Below are 25,844 nucleotides of genomic sequence, written 5' to 3'. Positions count from 1 at the left end.
TCAATGTAGCCGAATCTGGTAGTAAAGGAGTTAAAATCAGTCATAAAGAGCAGGGTTTGGCAGGTCAAAGTAAAGCAAATTTCCAGCTGCATAAAAATGGTCAAAGAAAGAAATGGGACTTTGGAGGACAACCTTCCTCAATTTGTCAGTGGCAATTAAAGGCTGGAGAATAAGACTGGCAAGATAGCAAGATTTATGAAGGACAAATCAGAAGTCAGGTGCACAAGCTGCAAAGTAAAGGAACAATCAATGGATTCGCTTCCTAAATGCTCTCATATATCATGAATGGATAACACTCACACAGGTCATAGAATTCCAAACTTTCTCCTCCATCACAGGAATGACACATAGGCTGGAGTCTTCCTGCCCATTCACCTCCTAATATCCAAGGCTAAAGAGTAAATCATATAGGCCAGTTGATGAGGCTGGTCCCGCTAAGCATATTACAAGTTTATTCCCCACCACTGTTTTCATGGCGGTTCCACTGCCATGATAACTGTGGCGGAGAGGAAAAAAGGGGACCCTTGTGCCTCATGCCCTGTGGATGCTCACAGGGGGCACAAAATGTGCCCCCATGTGTCAATGTACACCAGTTCCTGCACGGCATGGTCTTTTCAATCCATGCCGTGCAGGAACTGTTTTTGGCGTTCCCATTGCGGTGCCCATTTTCAGGACACCACTGTGGGAACGTTAAAAAAAGCCCCCCAGACAGGAGGAAACGGCTTTGGCTATGTGGCATCAGGGCAGGCCCAGCACCGCACTGCCAAAGTCATAATTGGGCCTTTAATATTTGGCTAACGAGTATTTCTACTAAAAAGCCACACTTATGTAAAAAATATATATAATTAATCTGCATGAGCCAGATCACTGAATGCAGGCAGAATAATCCATGCTCCACACAATGTCTGTAAATGAAAATAAGGAAGCAAAAATGAAAATGCGAACAGTTTTTATTAATCTGACTGTGAATTACACAACATATTTCAATATTTGAGCACTTGGTGTATACTAGTTTTTGTATTTTTGTGTATTGTTTTGAAGTCCAAATAATAGATATTGCTTAGGCTTCCAATAATTACGCTGTGGGGGTACATGGATTCTGGTAATGGTTAAGAACTGTTAATATAAGCCAATGCACTACAGGTCTGCTAGACAAGTTTCACCAATTATCTTTGCTAGTTAATTACTCCATGTCCATATATAATCAACAAACATCATTCTACATTGCAAAATATTCAGTGTACAAAGACAGCTGGACCACTAGGCCCTCCCTTTATGCTGAAGGGTTGTAATGCTTTTCACAGTGCTGCAGATGATGGGCATAGCAAAGTTGCTGCTAGTGATTTATTCTGTACAGACTAAGGGCCTGATTTAGATCTTAGCAGACGGGTTACGTTGTCACAATGGTGATGGATATCCCGTCTGCTGAAATATAAATCCTATTATATCCTATGGGATTCATATTTTAGCAGATGGGATATCCGTCACCATTGAGACGGAGTAACCTGTCTGCCAAGATCTAAATTAGGCCCTATGTTTTAATCAAATCGCTCAATAGAGGGAACATTTGATTTGTCTTTTCCATAGAATTACAGTAGCCCATAAGAGAAATAGACATAGTCGCAGGAATATCTGCCAGGGATGCCAGATGGCCGCTATCTTACTGCTGTACAAAGATAATCAAGACAGAGTTTGTACACCCATAAGTAGTAAGAGGATGCAAGACGTTGTGAGAATTAGTTCTGCCATATAGAAGTCAAATATTTTCCCATGGAGGAATAATAATTGATGTTGTGTATGTGTGACTAGGTCATACATTAACAACTGACATTACATATGCAGGATAAAATATTTCACAGTATGTAAAAAATATGCATGCAAAATTGTACTACTCAATTTGACAGCATACATATTGAAATCACATGGATTCATTTCTTAGTCTTTATGCATTTCAGTGTACCCTTCACTAAAATAGTATGAAAATGAAATATCACACTAACCTTGAAGTGAAATATTTTCATCATCAAAATATGCAGCACAGTGATTATCTACTGAGAGGACGAACAGGATCAGTTTTGAGATCACTGTTAGGAAACAATATGGCTGGGTTCTCGTTAAGTGTGATGCTGATCTATACTAGAGGACCAGTTTGGTGCTACTGCCACTCTCATCAGAATTCACCATGTTCATATATATATATATATATAGATTTAAGCCTTCGTACAATACTGCCATCAATTTGTCAGACCAAAACAGCACTAATGTCCAGAAAATGGATTCTACCGATGGAAAAATGAAAACCCTGTGAAAATATTCCGTCTTTTATAAGAAATCACAATAAAAGTGAAAAAGTAAGTATTAAGCTCCCTTATTGAAAAAGAACCCCTGCCCCTACCTGCAGATCCTCAAAACCTATGATTTTACAGATGGAGACTCCAGTTTTAGCTGTTAAAATGTTTTGTCTAGTCCAGTTGCTCGCAAATATGTTTTGGCAATTTGCTAAACGGATCTGATAAAACTTGAACTGAAACTACTTGAACCGGTTTGTAGGTTTCAACTATGATTTTTCTTAATGACTACAATTTCCTCATTTCATCCACTAGATACATATGTAGTTGAAGGTCAAAAAACCTATATGCACAGCTGAATAATAAGAATAAAACACATTTCTTGTAGGGCTGATCCACAACTTCCCCCCCAACTCCGGCACCATGCAATTCCTTCTAACTCCATTTTACTCAACATCCTAAGCTTTAAAAACAGTGAAGGACAGAACCAGTTTGCTATATTCGATCCTTTGAACTGGAAAGTCTTACAACTGCATGTAGAATAGACAAACAACCAACATCGTCTCCAAAACAACTGAAAACGCAGCTCATTGCAAGACCACAGTTTTACTTTTACCGCTCAACCGGGCTGCGTCTTAACACCATGGATTTATTTCCTATAAAAGTGTGAAAATACAAACAGTGCATAGCTTTAGCACAGGGAGCACTGTTGGAACAATGCACGGATCTAAAAGAGTGCATTGCCTTTATTATTTCAAGGTGGCGGCTAATTCTATTTCACCATGAAAGGGTAAAATACTAATAGTTCAACGCTTCTGTACAAGTTGCGGAGCAATTCTGCAATAATGGTAGTGTCTCCACAAATAGTAAAAGCACATGGGCTCTGTAAAGTAGGAAGGGGATTCGACAACGCAAGTGCACAACTAGCAGCACAACATCACATGGCCACAAAAGACTTTTCAGGTTGTTCCACAAGTGAGGGCCACTGCCAGCCAGACGAGGCGCTATCGATATCTACACGAACAAATCCATATATTTAAATTTCTGATATGATGTGGGGTTTTTGAACAAGTGGCTCTGTATTAAAGGCGTTTTAACAGGCAGGAAATAGTGTTTTTTTAAAAATAGGTTAGGCAAACACAAAATACATGTTTTTATTGACCCAATAATGACAACAACGCTGTCACATCACTCATCCACCCATGAAATAGTACAGATCTTTTAATAAAGAGCTTTTTTAACAATCAGTAATTCGCTTGAAGCTTGGTTTTGGAGGAATCTACTCCTAACAATGATTTAACTTGCTCTTTCGTCTGCAGAGTGCCCAGATGGTCTCCGGGGAGTTTTCTGACATCTCAGTTTTCCTTACAAGAGCGGGCCATCACTGGGGGGCTTTGGTTGAGTAGAACTATAACCACAATAAGATGTCTCCAGAGATCCCGTCAAAGTGTTTCCTATCAGCGGTGACTGAACAGACGCTGCTCTGAAGAATCTGAACTGCAAGTGTTTCTCGAATATTCAGCGAAGAAGAAAATTGCTGATGTTCAATTCGCCAAATGCTCTTTTACCCTTCCTCATGAAACCTCTTTGACACACAGTGACAGCCGTTTGCTTCGCCCCCTTCCAGCGACATTCACCAAATGAACAGGCTGAAGCATTCCGAACACACAGAGGGGAAAGGTCACGGTTGACAGTGTTGTTCCTTTTTCATAAACAATGTGACCTACTTTTCTAAAGTTGCACTCCACTGGAATGCATTTATAGGTGTGCTAGGTGCAATACATTTTTTAAGCAGCTAAATGAAATGCTTCTTTAGCTCTCACCGCAGCGCAGGCGCTGCCTATTGCAAGGCATGTTGATACCTTGCAGTGAGGCTTATAGCCAGCCCATTACTTACAATTACTTGTCTTCATTGTTGAACTTATTTGCTTGCTTCTAATTCGTCAGCTTACATAGGCTTTCCTTCCTTTCTTGTTTTATTCCCACCCCTGGAGCACAGGCTGTGTGTCCTTTCACTGATCCCTTTTTGGGCGCCCATTTTTCTTTTTGTTTAAGCACGCTAAGAGAATGTGTGTATTTTCCATCTGTCTCCCTCATATGCTTCTTCCCCATCCATGTTCCTCCCCATTCTCCTCCAACCCACCATCTGTTATCTCTGTGCTTTTCCAAGCATCTCCCTCCTACCATCCTTGCACGTGTTTCTCCATTTACTTCCCCAGCTCCTCCTGCCCACAATTCGTTGTCTGTGTGCTTGCCACAGCCCCTCCAGCCTACCCTCCATTGCCTATGTGTGTCTCCTGCCCCACCCGGCACGCCAAAGCTAATAGCTTCTCATGGGCGCGACATCTTGGCTTGAACAACCTGCCTATTAAGTATTATTTAGGAAGAGCAGACCACTATCCTGGTGTTTGCATTCCCTGACAGGATTTATTTTTAAGCAACCCGTGTCCTTAAAGGATCTGGGGCTGTTATCTATCTATCTATCTATCTATCTATCTATCTATCTACCTACCTACCTACCTACCGATCTCTGTATTACTACAGAGTGGAAGTAGCCACTCTGTAGTTATAGTTGGGATTCCCAGTGATAAGAATTCCTCAGAATTTTGTTTGTTAATAACTTTGCCACCGTTTGACGAATCTTCACGACACTTTGCAGATCTATTGCTTTGTCTGCATTGACAAGTTTTGTGGTGATTCGGTAAGGGGATGCAGAGAAAAAAGGGGTCACAAACTAAGTTTTTCCACCAATGCTTTTTTATAGACTTTTATATCAAACTTAGTAGCAAAGAGCCCAGACGGATTTTCTTCAAAACTGGCAGGAATATAGATTTTAGTGTAGAAAGGGTCCTTTTTGTTACTCCAATAAAACTGGTTCAGTACTTAAACAGTTACAAGGCACAAAACCGTAGCGATATATTGGGCCGCAGTATACCTCAGTAATTTTGCAGTACATGCAGATGACAAGGCAGTATATGATTGGGTAATGAAAACCCTAACAAACTTAAAAGGCAGCCATGTTGTTTAGCCCACACTAATAAGTGCATAGAAAGGATTGAGGCACTTTATGTAAGACTGTAAAGGTAGGAAAAAGTTGTTTTATTACTTTATATAGCTCAAATAAAGTTTAAGGAGTACCACAAAATGAATTATATGTAAAATAAAAAAAAACATGAAAAACACTGTACTGCAATACTTTTTCACTTAAAACCCACAACATAGACTAAAGGCTTGATTCTGAGTTTGGTGCTCCGACTGCCTGAGAACCACGTCTGCACACGCCACTAGACCACAGTGCTGGCGGTCTATAGACCACTGTATTACGAGATGACCACTGTGGTGGCAGTGCGGAGGCGGAGATCTTGCGGCAGTACTGAGTACTTTTTCCAAATATATCGATGCATGTGTGTGCATTTTGACTGCATATGTGTTGGATGCACACATATGCATGATAAATGTGGAAATATACCATCTACCCATTGCCGGTGTTTGATCCATATGTGGCCAGTCCTGGCAATGGGCATATGGTATGGAAATGACTCACCTGTAGATAGTTGCAAACAGGGTAGTAATCCTCGGGGTGAAGATCCTCCTGTGAAGGGAGGACCTGAAGAAAGGGATCCAAGTCGGACTCTGCCTCGAAGAACAATAAAGGGGTGAGTATGCACCCCAAATCCTTTGCTTCCGCCACCTTGAAGCATGCAGTCGGACTACCGCTGTCAGCTCATAGTAAAGGCAACTCGTAATACGGATGGCGGTGCAGCTCCTCTGTACTGCCTTATGGAGGTTGCCTTTCCCCCAACTGCGAACCAGATGGTAGGCGGTCTGCTGGTGGTCTCGGCGGTTCAGCTGCGGTCTTCGCCCAGGCAATCCACCCAACTCGTAATACGGCAGGTGTACTGCCAAGCTCTCCATGGTTGGACCGCCACCGGAATTACGGCGGTCCACAGACAGCCAAACTCGTAATAAGGCCCTAAGTGTGATCTAAACAATATGACCACTGCCTTGCTCCTCAAGGTCACCTAACACCACCACTTACCACCTCCTTTGAGGTGTTGGTAAGTAATTAATGGTATGCAACAACAACTGTGGGTATAAACCATTGAAAAATGGCAAATGAAATTGCAATTAAGAGGGGATGCCCTTTTATGACCCTTACTGACTGAGATACGGGATAGGTCATTAAACCCATTTTGCAAGCCAGAAAGGCTTTTTAAACTCAAACAATGGATTTAATATATACTTAAATGCCATTTTGCAGAAGCAAGAGCTGTGATTTTGCGTACAACAGGTTTATCAATAGCAAAATTACTTTGTACATCCTGCCCTAAGAGAACAGTGAAAACGAATTATGAGATTACAGATGATTAATTAGGGCATTCCCTCACCATCCTCTTCCTGTTTCAGACCTACATAATATACTGAGAAGATGACCAAGATGTATGTTCTTGCTTTAACCCTACCTATCTAGAAAACGTCAAACAGAAAGCTGCCTGAAGCACCTGTGAACATTTATTCAACAATATAAATGAAATCAGTCATGGAGCAGAGCCAAAATTATTCTTTCTCACTAAGTCTTGTGTACCAGCCAGTCGCATCCAACCTGTAGGAGAGAATGAAATCTGGTATTTGATGACAGGTTTGGTCACCTCAAATCCTCTAGTGCGAACCTTGAACTGGCTCTGAATTCAGGCAAGAAAGGAAATGTGAGTATGGTAGGGCAACTAGAATAATGCAATTCTAAGGCTGTGGCATTTTCCACATAATTTTAGATGCGCCAAACACGCACATAAACCATCATCTGCTGCATAATTTGCAGATTTTAACAAAAACATGTTTCTGGCCCAAATGGATCAAAAGTTACTAAAAGCGCTGCCACATGCGTTGCTGCACAGAAGAAGGCCACCTTTCAATTTCAGAATTCTGTGTTTATGTGTTAAACCTAAATTGATACAAACAATGTGCAACTTTGGCTCATACAGCATTAACAGATGTGTAAATGACAAAATGGTGGAGCAATAATGCCACAAAGTGTGCCATAGTACTCCATATTTGCTTTTTCTGGTTGCATAATGTAGACACTGCTGTGCATAATTTGGTCCTTTCCAGCTGCATGATTGCAATAGCCTTGTTCATTCAGTCAGGTATAAAATGAAATACAGTGTGGTACGGGAAAACGAAAAGACAATATGCATATACTGACCTGAAGGTTTTCACAAGATTGTGAAGCTCAATGCAAATGTCACGATATGTAATATCAAGTGGCACCAGGATAGCGGGTAAACTGAAGAAGAAAAAAAAGGTATACATATATAATTAAGTCTCTGTAATTATTTGTCTTCACCATTTTGACATAATGGAATTCTGCGGATTTGCAACCAACACCCAAAAAGCAATGTATGCAAACATAGTTAAGAAAATGTACTCCATAGTTAAAGATTAGGTTAAATCGAATATGATCAGGTTTTCTCTACGCCCTTTGACTTGTTGGGCAAAACTGTGGTTGAATCAGGACATTCCACTAACCCACTTGATTGTGAAAGACCTTTTGTCCCATGATAAGGCAATGTGCACCCCCTGGTTAAAATATTTGAAATCCTGTTTTTCTCGACTTGGTTGTCTGGAGTTGTTTGAAAATCCAAGCGGGATTGTAAAAGGGGATGTGGAGGCAATTGAGTGTGCCTTTTATATGGGGAGAAGGGTTCAACGAGAGGGAGAGGAGCTCCTGAAACCCAGTATCAGGAAATACGTCATGTTAAAAACCTGCGAGACAATGGAGCCATATTTGATGGGCTCATTTAGTTCCCACGAGAAGTTCTTGCTGACAAGGTTTAGGTTAAATATCTTTCATCATCTGTTAATTAGACCTAAAAAAGATATTTTTAACAAGGCTGCAGCTCCCTGTGGCTGCGACGGAAAGTCTCCACAGGATATGCTGCATTTTATACTTTTATGTAAATTTTATGAATACCCGCGCAAACGCTATCTGGTAGCTCTTTTAAAGAAACTTAATTTTAACCAGATCAGACCAGCACTTATGTATTTACAACTTTTGCACAATGACCGTGTTCTCCATGTAATTGAATTTTTAAAATTGTCTGTTAAATTGAGAAACTGTTTAGACCAATGAGGCTGTTTCTCTGCCTCATTTATCTTAGGAGCCTATATGGACTATACTTTGCCTTGCGCCATTTGCACTTTATCAACTATGAATTTATTGCACGGAATTTCAGATCTGCTTTTCTTTCTAACTGTGATGTTTATATGTATACTTTTATGGTTTGAATCAAAACCGAAATAAAGTTTTATTGATTGATTGATTAATATCAAGTGGCACCAGGATAGCGGGTAAACTGAAGAAGAAAAAAAAGGTATACATATATAATTAAGTCTCTGTAATTATTTGTGTTCACCATTTTGACATAATGGAATTCTGCGGATTTGCAACCAACACCCAAAAAGCAATGTATGCAAACATAGTTAAGAAAATGTACTCCATAGTTAAAGATTAGGTTAAATCGAATATGATCAGGTTGTAGGATGATGCTTTATTGATGGAATTAGAGTGGGCAAATCCTGGCTTACCCATTGGCAAAACGAGTGTTAACATTTACTTTCGCTGGGCAACTACTCATCCATCTCCACGGATGCTGCCTCAGAGTTCCACAAATAAAATACCTGTAAGTGGGATAATGTTCACTCTATCCATGGTATTGCCTTAGATTAAGTACTTTTGGGACAGATTAGCCAGATCTAATAAGGGGCAAATACTGATCCTCACAGGTACTTTTGCATTGTAAGGGGACACATTGTGGCATGGGAAGGTAAGCCAGCGATGGCTGTATTAGAACACATCCTACATAAATTGCTCCATCTAACCAGGTTTTATCAAACAGACATATTCAAAGCTGACACTGACTATCTACTGAAGATTTGACATTTAAAGAATGTGTGAATGGATATGGTAAGTCCTTTACCAGGGCGGCGATGTCGGATTTTAGGCCTTAAACAGTGCCCCAGGGATTACATTTGTATTAGGGCAGTCACTTGTGCGTAGACCCAACTGTAGTATGGAACGTGTAAACGCAAAGTGTGGTGGAATGGCTCCATCTAAATGGTAACTGGTTCTGCAAAACATTGAGTATTTTTAACATATTTCACATATGAAAATTCAATAACCAAATTAGATTAGCCTTAAACTGCTCCGTCCACACAATATTTGATGTGGGTATAATAGGGAATTTTAGGAGGCCTCCGATGTACATACTGTCTGTATCCCTAAAACTTTAAGATGCTTCCCAGTAGGCATTCTTGTGAGATACTTGCTGCATCTGTCTGCAGCTGACCCCTTTGACTCCTCAAACTGAGGCCTGTTGTCCAGCTGAAACTGAAACGCCGACTGGCTGCTTCCAATTGATCCACCAGCCCCTAATGCACTATTGGCTTTGTGCCTACACTCCGAATAGCGCTGTGACTAACATGTTGTACTGCCCGTTCAGTTCCTGGCTCACCCAGGTGCAGAGTGGAATGATGCATTCTATCCTACCCTAGGCTAGGGATTGCCATTTAGGCTTTTATCCCCTGAATGCTACCCCCCTTCTTGGACCCCTACTCAGACCTGGGATTAGTCTCGACTGTGGTTCGCATCTCTCCAATCTCCAGCGTTGGATTTTGACATTCTCAGAGTAACCTTAAACATTATCCTGACCCTTGAGACTGAGCAATATGGCCGATGCCCGGTGGAGCTGCTAGTCAGCTATAGAGGAGATCGACCCTGGTTCACCCCCTCAGCTGTCACCTACCCAGCCGAACATTGGGCACAGTTCTCCTTGTCTCCCCGCTATGTCTCCTTTTCCTCCCCCTCCCTCCTACAAATTTTCCCTAACTTTGTTGTTTTTGTGATCTCCTTGCTTTTCTATGTTCTTGTAACAGATGTAATTTGTAACATGTAACTCGTTGATCCTCTTGTAAAGTGCTCTGATACCTCCGGGTCTAGCCAGCGCTATATAAAACTCATCAAATTAAATAAATACATAAATAAATAAATGACAGAAAGAGGCCTACAAATAAAATTGGATACGTTTCTGGAGTACTGTAATAAGAAAAAGCTAGTGATACATATGTATAATACTAAAGTACTGGCCTTTGGGAAAAAAACTTGTCAAATTTGCAGGGTACTTGGGGCCCAACAAATTAGAAACTGTGAATAAATATAAGTACTTAGAGGTCTGGTTTGAAAAGAGTTTAACAAGGAAAGAGCATACAGAGTCTTTTAAAGGAAAAGCAAGCTTCATTAAGTGCCCTAAAAAAAAAATCATAAATATTATGCCGTTATGCCTCTAGACCTGTGTTAAATGATTGCATGGCTATGGTTTGCCCGCAATTCCATTACAGTGCTAAATTATTATGGATAAGTGGCAAAAACGGACTGGGAAATGCCTGAAAAGCTTGCTGTCACTATTAAGGTCAGCAATGAACCAGGAAATTGGAATGGAAACAGGAATAAAATCCTGGAGTTACTTAGTATATGCCGAGACAGTAAGTTCCTGGTTACGCCTGGAGACAGAAAAAGGGCAAAACATATTGTTGCTGTGAAAAAAAAGAGATCCTACGTAGCGAGTTGAAGTGTGCCAAGAGTGCGAAAAGAAACGTGGGTGAAATATGCAGGATCATGGGTTTAGATTTTACAAATGTGAATCTCCAGATAGGGATGACAAAGGCCCACACTTTGGCAAAAAATAAAGCCAAAGAACAGAACATGCAGCATCTTCAGAGGAAATCCTCCATTCAATTCATGCTAACGTCCTGGCAGAACAACGAGTGGTTTCCCTACACTCTTACCAAATTCCAGTCTCACAGCTGAGATTTTAAGACTTAAGAATTGGTATAAACCCCTGCCACTTTAGCAGCTAAGTAAGGTCAGCAACGATGGATGGGCAGGGAAAAGGCACTTGTGGGTTACAGGTAAAGTGCGACTGCCTGCACATTCTTTTAGATTGCTTAAAGTTGAAGACACCTCGGAAGGCAATCTTAAAGCCACTCTTTCTTAAATATGGTACTTATGAGTGAAGGTAAGCTGTAGTGCTATTAACTGAAATGCACTTTTTGGACATGACCTGCACCCTGCAGTGGCCATTAAAAGCATTTTATCTGATTCTTAAAGGTTTTTTTTTGTTTAAATGATTTTATGGAACATATACATTTTATGTCCAGGTGTGTATAGTGATTTTAACAATTTTATATGCAAGATGATGATTTTTTATTTAGTATGGATATAAATGTTATTGCACAATTAATTAAAATCATTGCAATTCATACAAAAGATATTTAAAAGCAATTTTCGTTCTCTGTTAAAAAAGGAGTTCCTATTAAAAGAAAATTCATGACTAGCATGGCTGAAATTCATGGCAATCGTCTACAGGTAAAATAGTTTTAATCTCAGACATGTATTTTTTTCAAAACGGGCGGTCATCTGAGCTGAGTCACCCGACTGAAGTCCTCAAATATGCTTGCAGAATAACAAGGTATACAATATGCAGATAAAATAGATGTAACCTAGCTAGGTAGCCTTTGGCTAAAATATTACCAGAGACATGAGAATCAGATTTATGTTATGGATGTCTACACAGAATTGAAAATACCAAAAAAGTCTGTTTAAAAAAAAAAAAGAAAATCTGATCTGAGTCACCCTTCATGCACTCCTCTAGGGCCTCTTGACATGTCCGCACATTGAGGATGCGCCAGATTGGACGCAGCCGAAAGGTTCGCGAAGGGCGCTAGGTCTTGCAAATGCATAAGAAGTGAATTAAAGTTTCTTCCCCGTTGCCGCAGAAACAGCATTGAGAGGGCGTGTCTTACTTGTACCTCTGGCCATACATGTACGCCATCAGGGGGATTAGGCCAAAACATAATCTCATTAAATGAGGTTTCACGGATGGCTTCATGGTAGATGACAAATCGTGTGGTGGAGTTTCACAAGGATAGAGTTTTGACGCCCAGCTACCATGGGAGAGATTTTTCACGGCAAGTGCATTATGTTCCACTGACAAGATCTTCGCTTATTTGGTCAGTACATTCGCGACCACCACTGTGGGTAGCAAGCGGTCCATATATCTTGGGCATCTAGTGCATCCAAGCAGTGTGTTAAAAATTGACTCCAGGTGGTTCTTGGGTAGTTTAGCAGGGACCAGATGCAACTCTTTAGTGTGAGATCACGGGCTTTTTTAGTTTTTGAGCAGTAGGCAATAAATCTTACTTTCATGATCCAATGTTGGGATGATAGGCTAAACTCCATACGGATTTGGGCATGAGAGGTCGAGTTGTGTTGATGGAATACTCTGCGAAAACAGGCTTATTGCGCTCTGTCTAACCAAGAGAACATTTTGTCTTTGAAGGTTAGTGCGCCAAAAACTAAAGTCGGCAGAAGTTTGGCACCTATCACTCGGATTAACAGCAATAAATAGGGGGAATGAAGGGCTTTCTTGGTTCCTAAGAAGGCCCCTCCAGGGAGCAAGCCGCTACTTGCATTGCAGTAATATGCGAAGCAGGTCTTCCTCTATGATATATCCAGACTCCAAGGTACTTATATGCAGCCACTACCTCTATTGATTTCCCTTCAATATACCAGAAGTGCTTTTTTTTTTTTATATAACAATTTTATTAAAGTTGGAAGCACAGAGTCATCATTACAATACAGTATTACATTTCAATTTCAGTGAAACACAGTGCATCAATACTCATAGGCTACGTATGTTTAGTAATTTGGGAGATTACTGTTCCGGTCGTCTTCGCATCGCCATATCTTGTGTCGGTGAAGTACAAATTTCCCCCCTAAAGGCCCTCCACCACCCCCCATTTTTTGTCCCACATCTTGGGGCAGCCCCGTAGTTTGTAGACCTCCTTCTCCGCTATCATACATCTATCCATCTCTGCCACCCATCCAGCCGTCAAAGGCCGTTTAGTGGATCCCCAGAGCATCGCTATAGCCCTTTTCACCAGTAGGTACCCCAGTGCCACCCATTGTTGTTCGATTTCCGTCAGGTCAGTGGCCTCCCACATATTTAGAATCCCCAACCGCGGTGACAATTGGAGCTGCTTACCCAATGTGTCCCTCATTTTTTTGGTTGCATTGTTCCACGGAGGACATATCTCGGGACAGTCCCACAAAATATGATAAAAGGTGCTGTTTTGGCCGCAGCCTCTAAGGCACAGCGCATCCGTACGGCTGCCTATGTTGGCCAGGAGCACCCTGGAAAGGTAGGACCTGTGTAGAACTTTTAGTTGTATGAGGCGAAAGCAATGTTTTTTTGCCGTTTCCCTGGGGACATTAGTGCTGACTGCCAGTCTTCGTCATCTATTGTCCCTATATCCGCCTGCCAGCGATCCTGAAGAGTCGGAAAGGAGTCAGGTTAGTTGTTACAGAGTTTACGGTAGGTGCAGGAGATAGCTTTAGTCAAGAGCGGTTCTGAGAGCAGGCGGTCCTCTAAAGGGGAGGAGTCTGGTAAGGAGGGTAGGTCTGGAATACTTGTGAGAAGAGCGTGTTTGATCTGCAAATATCGAAAAACCTCCCCTGGTGCAAGAGCATATTTGGTTTGCAGCTCTTTAAATGGGAGAAGTTTGCCCCTGCAGATTAGGTCTCCTATGTTTGTTATACTAATGGTGTCCCATTTATCGAACCCTGTGTGGGGGCAGAGCAATCCCAGCCGCCAAGAGGACCATAGCGATGTAGCTTTTGTGAGTTTATTCGCCCATCCCAGGCGCTTGGTGGCCTTATGCCAAATGGCAAGTTTGTGACATAGGCCCCAGGTAACGGCCCCCAGAAGTGCTTTCTTGCTCGTTGTCTCGAAACTATCAACACCTTGATTTTGGCGATGTTAATCTCTAAAACATTTGTTTTGCAGTACGAGGCCAAAGAGTCAAAGAGCCTCTGGAGGCCCACCTGGGTTTGTTCGAGGAGACTTGTGTCATCTGCATATTGCATTGATTGAATGTTAATAGATGCGATTCTGGGCGGAAATGCTCGAAAGAGAGCCAGGCACTCGGGCAGGTCTGGCAGATACAAATTAAAGAGTAGAGGGGCCAATATGCGTCCTTGCTTTAAGCCTCTGTTGGTCATGATATTATTGGTTGTTGACCATCCAGAGGAAACTCTTATTTTTACCCGGGTGTCAGTGTACAGGGCGATGAGAGCATTCAAAGGGATTGCAGAATGCCCCAGTTCTTTAAATTTGTCCCACAGCCTGGGACGAACAATGCGGTCAAAAGCTTTTCAGAAATTGATGAACCCCAGATATAGCGATTTACCTTTTGTAGCGAACGTGCCCTCAATCATGTGGGCTAGACAGATAAAATTGTCTTCAGTGTGACAGCCCTGTTGGAAGCCGGTCTGAGTAAAGGGTATTAGTTTACGGTCTTCCAACCAGGTAGTCAATTCTTGAAGTAGAGCACTCGCATAGGCCTTCCCTTCAACATCAAGGAGGGCAATCATCCGGTAGTTATCGGGGCTGGACCGGGGGCCTTTTTTGTAGATAGGGACAAGGAGACAGCCTCGTCAGGAGTCAGGAATGGCCCGGCCCATTCTGCTTGTCTTGAATAGGGTGGCCAAGAGTACAGCCCACTTGTTGGTAAGCCATTTGGGCCGGGCACACCTCCAGGGTGCATTTTCTTTATAATAAGTGCAACAGTGCAAAAGTGGTGTGATCTTGATAGTGCCCTCCTAGCCAATGTAAGAGTTAATATGGCTAGAGCTGTGATGGCTAAGCCAGTTGTTTCTAATGGGCTCTACGTAGAGTGCTACGATGTGGGCCTCCCATTCGACAGGAGAGAGCTTTGTTACGGTTGGTGGCTGGGCAGGTCTGGCACCCTTATTTATCCAGCTCCAGAAGCTCCTTTGATCTTATTATATCGTGAGCGGTTGTCCAGAGGTGGTGTTCTGTCATCCTCTGAAAGGTGAATCTTGCCTTCCTGTACTCCTTGCGAGTGATCGACATCTTCCCTCGTAGAGATTTGTGTTCAATGTCGTTGTAGGCGAGCCTGCAAAGTAAGTTGTTTAGTTTGCGTTTGATGTTTATTGTAGTTTGCTTGTGCTCACTAAAGTGGAGTGTTTTTTAAGTGGATTTTTGAGGCCTTTTAGTTATCTTTGTGGCTAAGTTTTCTCTAAGGTCCACCACTGCCATTTCCCACGATGTTGCAGTCAGTTGGTCACTGGACTCTTGATTCAGTTTGTCTAGGAAATGGTCCACCTTCTCTTCAATTATGTCCTGATGGTCCAAGGCCCACTGTACTTTTCTTACAGGCTCCAAGTTGACTTCTTGCCCAATCAGATGAATTTCTGGGCGGAGGCACTGCCGGAATTACACTTTGCACATGAGAACGGCATGATCACTTTCCGGTGAGGGAGTTACCATGAATTCCTGCACTAGATGGAAATGAGCGACCGAGATCTAGTCCAGAGTGGCCATTCTGGAGGAAGATACGTGCGTATAAGCAGGGGGCGAGTCCGAGTCGAGTCTTCTGTTTAAGATGCTGAGGCATAGTTGGTTTAGGTAAGCTGCCGCCATTGTCCCTTGACCGTCCTTCTGTTGGTACTGATGCCTTATGTCCGGGATGGCCCACATTTGATCGTCCAGTGCAGTTAGGGAAGAGGAGTCCAAGCATGTCTCCATTAACTTTGCATTAAAATCTCCCATTATTAGCCACTTATCGTTCGGAAAGTGAGAGAGAAGGTCTCTCACGGCAGGGAGCATTTTGCTCAAGGTTGCTTTTCGCTTGATTTTAGAGGGGTGTAGATAGATGCAGGCGAAGTTCATTGTTTGTTGTTTCGAGTTGTAATTTTTCAATAGTTGTGTCTGGGTTTTGAGAAAAATGTAATCTCCATGCCCTTTACAGAGTAAGGAAACCTGTAAGGCCAGGTTGTTCTTCACGGAGATTGACACTCCTGCTGATGCGTGACCACCTGCTTGGGATTCTATTGCATAGGATTCATAAACGGTGAAATTCTTCCAGGCGACAGTTTGCAAGGACCAAGTTTCTTGTAGGGCAATGACGTCATAGCACTTCAAGAGGGAGGTAGTTGTCCTTTCAGCTTTATCCTTGGTTAGACCAAGAATGTTCCAGGAACAGATTTGGAGGTGGTAAGAGACGTCCTTATTAATTTTATGTTCAGCCGAGGTGCTGGGTACTTCACCCTAGGGCCTGGGTAAGCCAGGTCCAGTGTTGGGAATTCTGCAGTTTAAGAACGCACTGGCGTGGGCCTCCTACTTTGGTTGTAGTTATTTGCAGCAAATTCTCTCTCCAGGACATTGTTTGAGTTCCTGCTAAGGAGCCACACAGGACTGAAGTAGGTGGCCGCCTGGTTGAATTGCTGATGGTCACGTTTTTATTGTTGGAGACCGTTAGGGTGTTGAGAGCTCTATCCTTTAAGAAAGCGGGGTACTTGACTGGAGCTGCGAAACTAACCTGGATACCCCAGTCACCCAAGCGATTTTTGTTCTTTATTTTTTTGTTTAAATCTGTTTTTATTAATTTTGTAATTTACAGCTTCATGACAAGCCAATTGCAATATGTAAAGTCGACCATACATTGAACCATCCATCAGTCTCAAGGAGACATTACCGTTGGGCAGGTTTAAATCTAACATACATGTTGACGACATTATTGACTCAGTTGCAAGTTGAGCTTCAACAGATAGTCCATTCCAACAAGGGTAAAAGTCACCGTACATCAGCGATGAGGTTCCGTTAGTGTGTTGTACAGAGCCTCTTCACTGCGTTCAGTATAGATAATTGAACAGATGCTATAGGTAAGAACAAACAAAACATAAAACCCAGTAACAGCAGCATATACCGACTTCTATGTGACCGTCCCTCACCCTGTCCCCCCCACCCCCCCGGTTCTCCCCTCCATCCCTCGGCACTGTCGAGGCCGCCTTCTTCACCCACTGACCTCAGCGGCTTCAACCTAAGGTGTCAGATGACGTATGCGCATGTACATTACAGAGGTCGACTGATGGACTATCCGTCGCTCAGCGTGGTCACGCCTCCCCCATTCTCAGGTTGCCCTCAGGACTGTCCCCCTCTGTCTGTATTAAGGCCTGGAGCAGCCCCTTCCACAGAGTCTCTATCGGTACCTTCCGTAGCCCCAACATTTCCTCCCGCCGGATGGCGATTCCCTCTGCTTTGGCCCAAGCCAAGAGCGAGTACCTCCAAGCCTGTATATGAGGCGGGTCTTGAGCCTTCCACCGCTTAGTGAGAAATCGCTTAGCTACCACTAATCCCAAGTCAAGGACACATGATGAATCTTTTGTGACCGGAGTTCTGTGGAAGAGGTGCAGAAGGTAAACAGGCCATTCAAAGGGTATGTTGCGGCCTGTACATGTGTGTAGTATCTCCCCAACTGCCCACCAATAGGTGTGTATTTTGCGACAGCTCCACAGCATGTGTAGCAGCCCAGCCCCTGACTCAGCGCAGCGAGGACACATCGCGTCTGAGCGGTGGAAGTACGTATTAATCTTCTCAGGTGTAAGGTATACTCTGTGAATTATAAATAACTGTATTTGCCTGAATCTCATATTTCTAGGTATGTGTATTGGGCTCTTGATTCTCCTTTCCCATTCCAGGTCCTCCAGTGGCAGCTCCAACTCGGTTTCCCACTTGTGGCATAATGGGTCTAGGCTGATTGCTGCATGTTTACGGAGGGATGCCGCGAACCATCTAATCAGGTGTCTGCCTCGCCCCATAACATGAAGGTACTGTATGGTGAGGTGTTGACTAGGCTCCACACTCCTGTCCCCCCATCTAGAGGTTAGTGTCGCGATCAGTGAGCGGTGTCTCAGGAATTGCCCCGGTGGCAGTCCCACCTCCTCAACCAGGGTCTCAAACGGTATAAGTGTGCCATCCCGGTACAGATCTCCCAGGGTCTGTATGTCAGCTTCACGCCATTCCATAAGTTCAAGAGGTGTAAGCACCCCAGGTCCGATAGGAGAACCCTCCAGTGGAATGGCCGGTGCGTAGGGGTACAGACTGCGATGGTAGCACTTATACGCAACTACCAGTAGGAGCGGTCCCGGCGTGGAGGCCCTGGCGGCGGGGTGGACGAGTCTGGTAATATAGACCAGAGAGAGGGGAGGGAGGCGATTTTTGTTCTTTATTAGGGCAGAGGCCATGTCTTTGCTGTAGAAGGTTACTTTCGAGGCCTCGTTTATCTGGCCCTGTTCTGGGGCGACAAATGCCACACTTTCGATATCAGTTGTTTTTATGCTTGCTAATCCCGGAAGGTACAAGCACAACTTTAAGATGATTCCTCTGTTGAGGGTAACCCATTTCCCTTGGGGCATACTCTGGATACAACATTAGTTTTAAGCCTTCTTGGGGCAAATGGGTTTTCTCCGCGATGTTCGATGCCACTTTGTTCAGTTGTTGTGAGAGTTTTACCGCAGAGCTTTCTTTGGGCACCCTGATCTTGGTTGACTGACTTAGGTGTTCTGGTCTGTTCACGTTGGGGCAGTTTGGGCTGGCATCGTAAGAAGATTCTTCCCCTCTTATATTTCCTTGGGGATACTGCAGCTTGTGATCAGCTATTTCAAGGGGATTCAGTGCCTTCTCATTTCTTTTTTTCCTGACCAGTCCCTGAGATTCAATTGTATGGCTATCTCTTCTGTGAGTTTTCTTGTTTTAAGGCCTCCTTTGTCAGCTTTGAGCGGCTGTAATAAATCATGACAGCTTGTATCTTTATGTGGAGAGCCCTGGCCCATAGGATTTTTTGCGCCATATTTGTGGAGAGGTCTGTTTCTTGATGGTTTAGTAGGTTTGTCCGGGGTCTTGGGGGATTCTCTGCATTGTTTCTTAGTTGATTGTTTCAACTTAGATTTCTCATGGGTCTTCACTGGGTCAAGCTCGGTGCATCGATTGATATAGACTTTGTTTTCTTCCGCACCTAGTGCTTTGATGTTTTGTTCTGGAGTGTGTGTGGCTGCGGTTTCTCCTACATGAATGTTGTTGCTAGACGAAGGGACTATATAGGCTTTCAGTTCAGTGTCTTCAGTTCGGAACCAGCGTAGCAGTGCACCATCCTTTTTCCTAGACATAGTTTCTTTAGTCTCTTCTTATTTTTCCTAGACAAGTGTTGGCCTTCTCTGGAGGATGCGTTTGCTGTATTTAATACCTCAACGGATAAGATTGGATTACCAATGTCTATTGCAGAGTTAGATTGGGTAGAATTATCTGCGCCTTTTGTTATTAGTATTTTATTTTTGGTAAGGCCATAATCTTGTTTATCGTCGGCTTTCGAGATTCGGGCCAGGTCCTCTTGTGTGCTGATGGTCTGTTGCTCGGAAGCCTCAGGGGGGTCACGGTCGTGCAACTGATGTCTTGTCCTGGTGTCAGTCCTATTGCCTCCTGGGTGCTCTGCGCTGCAGGGGCATTCCTTGCTTGATATGGGCCAAGGTAGATTCTGGCCTTGAGGTAGCAGGGGAGAGAGAGTTTTCGGTGCTCGTCTACATGCCTCATTCTTCTGGTCCTCAATTAGGGTGCACATAATGTCCGGGATTGTTTCTAGTTTTTTTAGAATCAGGTTGCAGCTGCATTCCCCAAGCATTTGAGTTTGTGTTGCGTTCTTCTGAGCTCTGCATATCAGAGTTCAGTTGATCGAGCTTGGTGTCAATTCTAGTTATTAAGTCAGCTATCAGGTGTAAAATATTTACATGTGCATCCAGTTTGTCTGCATGCATGTGAGCTGCGCTAGCCATTGAGTTCAGGGCTTGGTGGGTGATTGTGAGCAGCATCTCAACCTTGTGTGTAGATGGAGAATGGAATGGCTCCCTGTGCAGATATTCTGTTTTTGACGGTTCGGTGACCTGGTTTTGAGGATGTAGAGGTGTTAAGTTTGAGTAGCTACTAATTGTTGAGGGTCGTTTCCCTTGAAGGTTTTTATGTGAGTCTTGTTGTAGTTTGACTCCTTGAAAGCTGGAACTGCTGTTATTGGTGACCTTCAAAGAGGCATTAGTTATGCAGCCCCTAAGCTCAAGCTGGTGTGGATCCTTGAGGTGGGCATTGCAAAATTGCTCGCAAGGAGCAGGTGACGACGGAAAGGCAGGCAAGAGGAAATCGAACCTGAGCTTTTGGGTGCAAGACTCCAATGCACCATTAGATTGTTTTGTTTCTATTTCAGAGGACAGCGGGCTTGATAAGTTAATAAATGGACTTACTAGGCTCTCTGAGCTAGTGGACGAGATCCATATTGATGATTTTGCTGATTTCTGACCAGAATGCTGGTTTAAAGCGAGGTCTCGATCTTATTGAAAGTCCAGGGGTTCCAACCATTGCGGAGGCTCTTGGTGGGCCTCACTAGGTTTCACGTTACAGGAGCATCTAAGCACACCCAAGACTGACTTATTGTTTTGCGAGTCACTCAGATGACTTTCTTGAAGTTTCCTTTGGGAGGGTGGCAGGGCTAGTTGCGATGGAGCAAGGTCCTTCCCATGAATAATTATTTCTGGGTAAAGGGAAACAGGGTGAGGTGTACTTGTTCGGAATTCCTCACTCTGGCTATGGCTGCTGGCGCTCTCGACTCTTATGAGGAGGGCTGCTTGCTTGAGCTTTTGTGTTTCTTTGCCAGCCCGATTGAGATAATCCCTGTCTCTGGTGTTGCGATTGCTCCATCTGGCTGGCGCAGGGGTGCGTCCTGGTTGTACCTTCTCATGTGCATCTTGCTTTCCCTCGACCGGGGACGTCAGGAGATTGCGGTGCCTACTGGATTTGGACCCCTCGTGCGCCTCCTGGTTTCCTTCGATTCGAGATGATGACTGATTCCCTCGCCTTCCTACTTGAGGGTACATCATCTTTGCTTTCTGTCGTTTGGCAGTCTTATGGGGGGCGGAAGGAGTTTTGCAGCTGCGTGGAATTTCTTGTTCGCATTGCTCCCCCCTGTTCGTAACTTAGAACCTTTTTTTTTTTTTTTTAAAGAGGAGGGAGGGTGACCTTTCCACCTGCTCCTTTTCTCACCTCTTTGCACCCCAGCGGGGGTGACAGCCGGGCCATGATGATTTCAGGTTCCACTAGATAGTGGGGCAGCTGAGAGCGGAGCCACTAATTGGTGCAATGGGGGGAATTGGGATGGGGAGGGGGTCCACCCACAACCCACACCCAAGCCTAGTTGGACCGCTTCTGCGGGAGGCCCGGAGTTCACACTGGGCAGCCGGCCACTACAACCGCTGCAGCCCAGCCTCCACCGCTGCCACCCCGCCTCGGCCCCTTCCTTTCACTGTGCCTCTCCTCCTTTCGTGACTTTTTCTTCTTTCTTTTCAAAGAAGGAAAAAAAAAGGTGGGAGCCCGCTGTTTACCTAGGAGAAGACCGGCAAGGGTGGAGACGGTAAGGGAGAGGTTGATGGAGCAGGTGAAAGCAGGTAAGGCCAGATAGGGCAGGCATGAACAAAGCTGAGGGCCTAAGGGCCCGGAGGCCAGGGGGGTGATTTAGGTTGCCCTACCCCAATAGCATGCCCAATAGTGCGCCCTCTTACTTGTTACTCTTGCTTTGGCACTCCGTGCTGTGTTGTCGCCGTTTCCTGGAGTTACCTGCCTGCCTGCTCAGCCTCCCTGCTCCTCACGGTAGTGCAGCGGGATGCTGCCAACTCTTCTGCCTCCTTGTCCACCTCTATGCCCCCCCCCCCTCTGCTTTCAGGCAGAAAAAATGAAATAGCAGGAGGACTGCCGCCAAAAACGGAAGCCCGGGGCCAGGTCTGGAGGCTGGAGCTCGGGGCTTTGGGTCTTGGCTGGGGTTCTTCTACCACCTTGTCCGCTACACCCCACCCTGCTATCGGCAGGAGAAAAGAAAGGGCAGGAGGACTGCCGTAAGGGGACTGCCGCCAAAACGAAGAACCAGGGTTCAGGAGGGGTGCCGCGGATCGGCAGGAGTAAGAGTAAGGCGGAAGGCTCGTGGTGTGGTGGGCCCGCGAGCTGCTGATCGCCGTGAGCTACCCGGTACCGTCGTCACAGTATGCTTTTTATGATGTTTAAAGAATAAGGTCAAAACACCCATTTTTGACTGACTGATATGTGAAATTTGCAGGGCAAGAATGTATCAGACCGCATCAATGACACCTAGAAAGAAATAAAAAAGCACACGCCTTAGGATTGCTGGCTAATGAAAGTAGTATATAAATGTGATCTTAATTTATAGGATGTGCTATGCTACCATACACTAGAAAACAAAGGAGAACCACAAAGAAGGCAAGGACAGAAATATTAAAAGATTTCCAGTCACACGCGTGTGTTGGCAATGCACAGAGGCGTGTGTTGCTCAGGAGCTTGAGAACAGGCCAGAGGCACAAACTACAGTACACAGATACCTGGGGTGATCCGGGGGAAGCTCTGAAAGTGACACGCGAAAGGTCACATTTGTTGTAACTGAAAAACCTGGAAGGAGGAGAACCAGGTGGAACACATGTTTTCCTCACCAGTTGTTCACATTGCTAGAGGGGCAAGGCCTGGTGGCTGCTTTGAGGGTACAGGTCTAAATTTTGAATGGGACATTGGAAGCCACGCTTTAGAGTCTCAAGTCAGTAGATGCTGCCGAGATGTGTTTCCACTTTGCCTACCGCATCTTTCTCTAGGGGTCTCTACATCATTGGATTGGTTGGGAACAGGACTGTAATTACTTGCAGCTGGGCGGAGAGGTTAACAGACAACTGAGGTTGTTGTTTTTTGAACAGCAGTTTTACAGAGTTGTACACAGGTGGAACTCTTTTAGGAGTAGGAGTAAGTCTACTGTTGCTGGGTGTGGTTCATATACATATGTTTTGCAGTATAACGGTTACTGTAATGGTGACAGAAGACAAGATTGTAATTGCGAATGGAGGAATAGGTGATTATGCCATGAAGGCTGGCTCTGTGAGGGAAAGGAGGCACAGGCTTTGATGTGGCATTATGCTTCATGTATTTGGTTAGGAAGGAGACTCAGGCTTTGATGCGGCGTTATGCTTCTTCATACATTTGGATGAAATATTTTAATGGAAGAACTTGGACAAACTAAATGCAGAGAGCTTTATTATTTGTTAGCTAATGTATGAAAATAAGCTCAGTTCAAAGCCAGATGATTTGTAATAGTTTAAAGAGTCAATTGAATGCTTCAGTGATTTTTGAAGAGACGGTTTTCTTGCTGTGTGTTCTGACAGACACCTTGTTGTACTTTAATATTCTACAGAATGATTCAGATCTCTCATGCGTTCTACTTTCGTTTTTCCTGAATCTGTGTGTGTTGTGGAGGAAGCAATTGCGTATTTGGTTTGCAAGATGGAGGAGTTTTATGAGTGGAGCAACTGTGTTGGCTCCTGTGTCATGAGGCAGTTTTATGAGACAGTATGTTTTGAAAGCATGGAAAGCCCAATAGTTCTTGCACTTAAGTCAAATGTGTGGGTTATCTAGAAGTGCGTAATATGTTCACTTACACCATCTATAGGTGGAATATGTCAGGAAGCGTTTGGGCTATTGTTGCTGGAAAATTGCATGATGCTACCAAACTTTAGGGACTAGTATCTCATGAAAGGCTGATTAGAGTTCAAAGTTTCAGGTGATGGGGCTACCCAATGGCCCTTGTGGCACACACGACAAGCAGGTTACCACTAGCAACTGGGTAAGCAGACTACCATCGCATTCTTCTTATAGGATTAATCCACAATACGTCCCAAAGCCAAGACAGCTGGCATAAACAGTTAAACAAATCAGGTAACACAACTCAGCCAATAGGATACCACCTTAATATACATGATGAAAAGGAACAGTGTCCACCTGGATCTCAAAACATGACACAGGAGGCACAAAACAGGATGTTACAGTGAGGGTTAGTGTAAAACAGGGTTGTCACACTTGCAGACTAGGAAAGGCAAGTCTTCCAGCATGACAGCACCGGCAGGTCCTGCAGGTCTCAACACTTGCAAAACAAGCACAATCTGTTGATTGTGGCCAACTGCGCTATGGATCCATGTGGCTGAAGAGTTACGCACTTCCCTGAGAAGGCCTTCATGCAGGATTCAATGAGATGGCCATGATCCCACTTGGTCAGTAATCAACTCCTTTCTATTCAATAGGCAGCACAGCTTCCTTTTCTTCCAGTGCAGGTCACCATAGTATGACTTTCTCCTCATTCCTAAACAGGTTTCCTGGAACTGGGGAAAACAGCAACTGGCAAGGTTCTGTTTTTGTGAGGCATCTCTATGTGCTAGTGCAGCAAAGCTTATTTAGATGTCCACATGAATACAAGATACTGGCACACAGAAAGTAGTAGTAATATAAATTCAGGGCATTGGTGGAAAGTCCGCAGGTAATAAAGTTGAGTGCCTACTTAAACAATATTAACTCATCCCACCCTAAAGGTGAGGTTGGCGCAGTGTATAGTAGCCAATTGGGGTGTCAGCTATTCCCAGGCTGCTCTTGAGAAAGCATAAATGTGACTGGCCACAGATGACAACAGAATGTGAATTGGGTATCACACAACTTAAACACTGTGTGAAGAGATCATCTGTCTTTGGGGAGGTCTGTAATTAGATTTGCTACAAAAACAGTTTAGTGTTTGTCTTTACTGTTCAGGAAGCGCTCTGTGCTAAACGTACATTGCAGCCAGACACCATACAGGGTTAAAAATGCTATGAGGTCTCTGAAATACAACTCAAGGGAATGCTTCAAGGACAGGAAAGCTGAATTTCTTTTTGTGCACATGTAACGGGTACCCTGTTCTGCACAAAATATTTCCTTGACAAAAAGACCATTCATGCTGCATGTGGTCTCTATTCACATTACAGGTAAGACCAATGAAACTAAATTCGTGCATGGGCAAGTGAAGGACTCTAAATATGGGGAATACGTTATTTTCCAGTGAAAGAGTCAGTAGACTCTTCTCCCAGGGTCAAGCACCTAACTAGAATCTTAGCTCTCACCGATCTGGTTCTGCCAGTGGGCATGGAAATACAGAGAGTACTTTTAGTCGACTCGCATACAAAAAGTTAAGCAGGGTGAAAAAAAGGAAAGAAATCAATACTGACCTAGGGGACCGCAGATAGAGTGCTGGTTATTTCTTCCCAATATGTTTGGACCTCCCAGTTACATGAACAAATTCCACCCATGAATCTAGAGGAGCAGGAGCATATTAATATCCTTGCAACACTTTCCCTTCTAAAGAGTTGGATTTTGTTTAGAATTGAAAATTACAAAGATGAAGGTAGCGATAGCATATCATAGTTATTGCTTTTGATTACAAACAAACTTTGAGGACAGGAAATGAATTACCAGTTACTGCTTGTAGAAACATCCACTGCCAGGTATAAGGGAGGGAGCCAACGGTCTTCAAATCAAATGCAGCTGCACCCCGCACTGTCCATTGAGGATTCTACCACAGAAAAAATGTACAATTGGAATCCTTTTTTTTTTTTTTAAGTCCTCATTCTGCCAACTCTCTTGCTGGTATTGCTCTTTTCCTTCAGCTGTCCAGAGGGAAAAGGAATATTGCCACACAAGGATACTGCTGTTTCCACTTCCAACTCCTTCACGAAGGGGACCGTGGCACAGGAGA

The 25,844-nt window shown here is 43.9% G+C and overlaps 1 protein-coding gene across 3 annotated transcripts in view; it reads right to left on the bottom strand.

The window, feature by feature from the left end:
* Window positions 1-25,844, bottom strand: part of RPAP2 (RNA polymerase II associated protein 2) — a 583,455-nt gene that overhangs the window by 290,694 nt on the left and 266,917 nt on the right. For all 3 annotated transcript variants that reach the window (XM_085602183.1, XM_085602184.1, XM_085602185.1), the window contains exon 10: window positions 7,492-7,572. In XM_085602183.1, the coding sequence (XP_085458309.1) occupies window positions 7,492-7,572 (81 nt within the window). The remainder of the gene's footprint in view (window positions 1-7,491; window positions 7,573-25,844) is intronic.

This window comes from Triturus cristatus, chromosome 4_2 (genome assembly GCF_964204655.1).
Source record: "Triturus cristatus chromosome 4_2, aTriCri1.1, whole genome shotgun sequence".
NCBI classification, from domain to species: Eukaryota; Metazoa; Chordata; class Amphibia; order Caudata; family Salamandridae; genus Triturus; species Triturus cristatus.
Note: the sequence above shows the minus strand (reverse complement) of the source record. Positions and strands in the feature narration are given on the sequence as shown.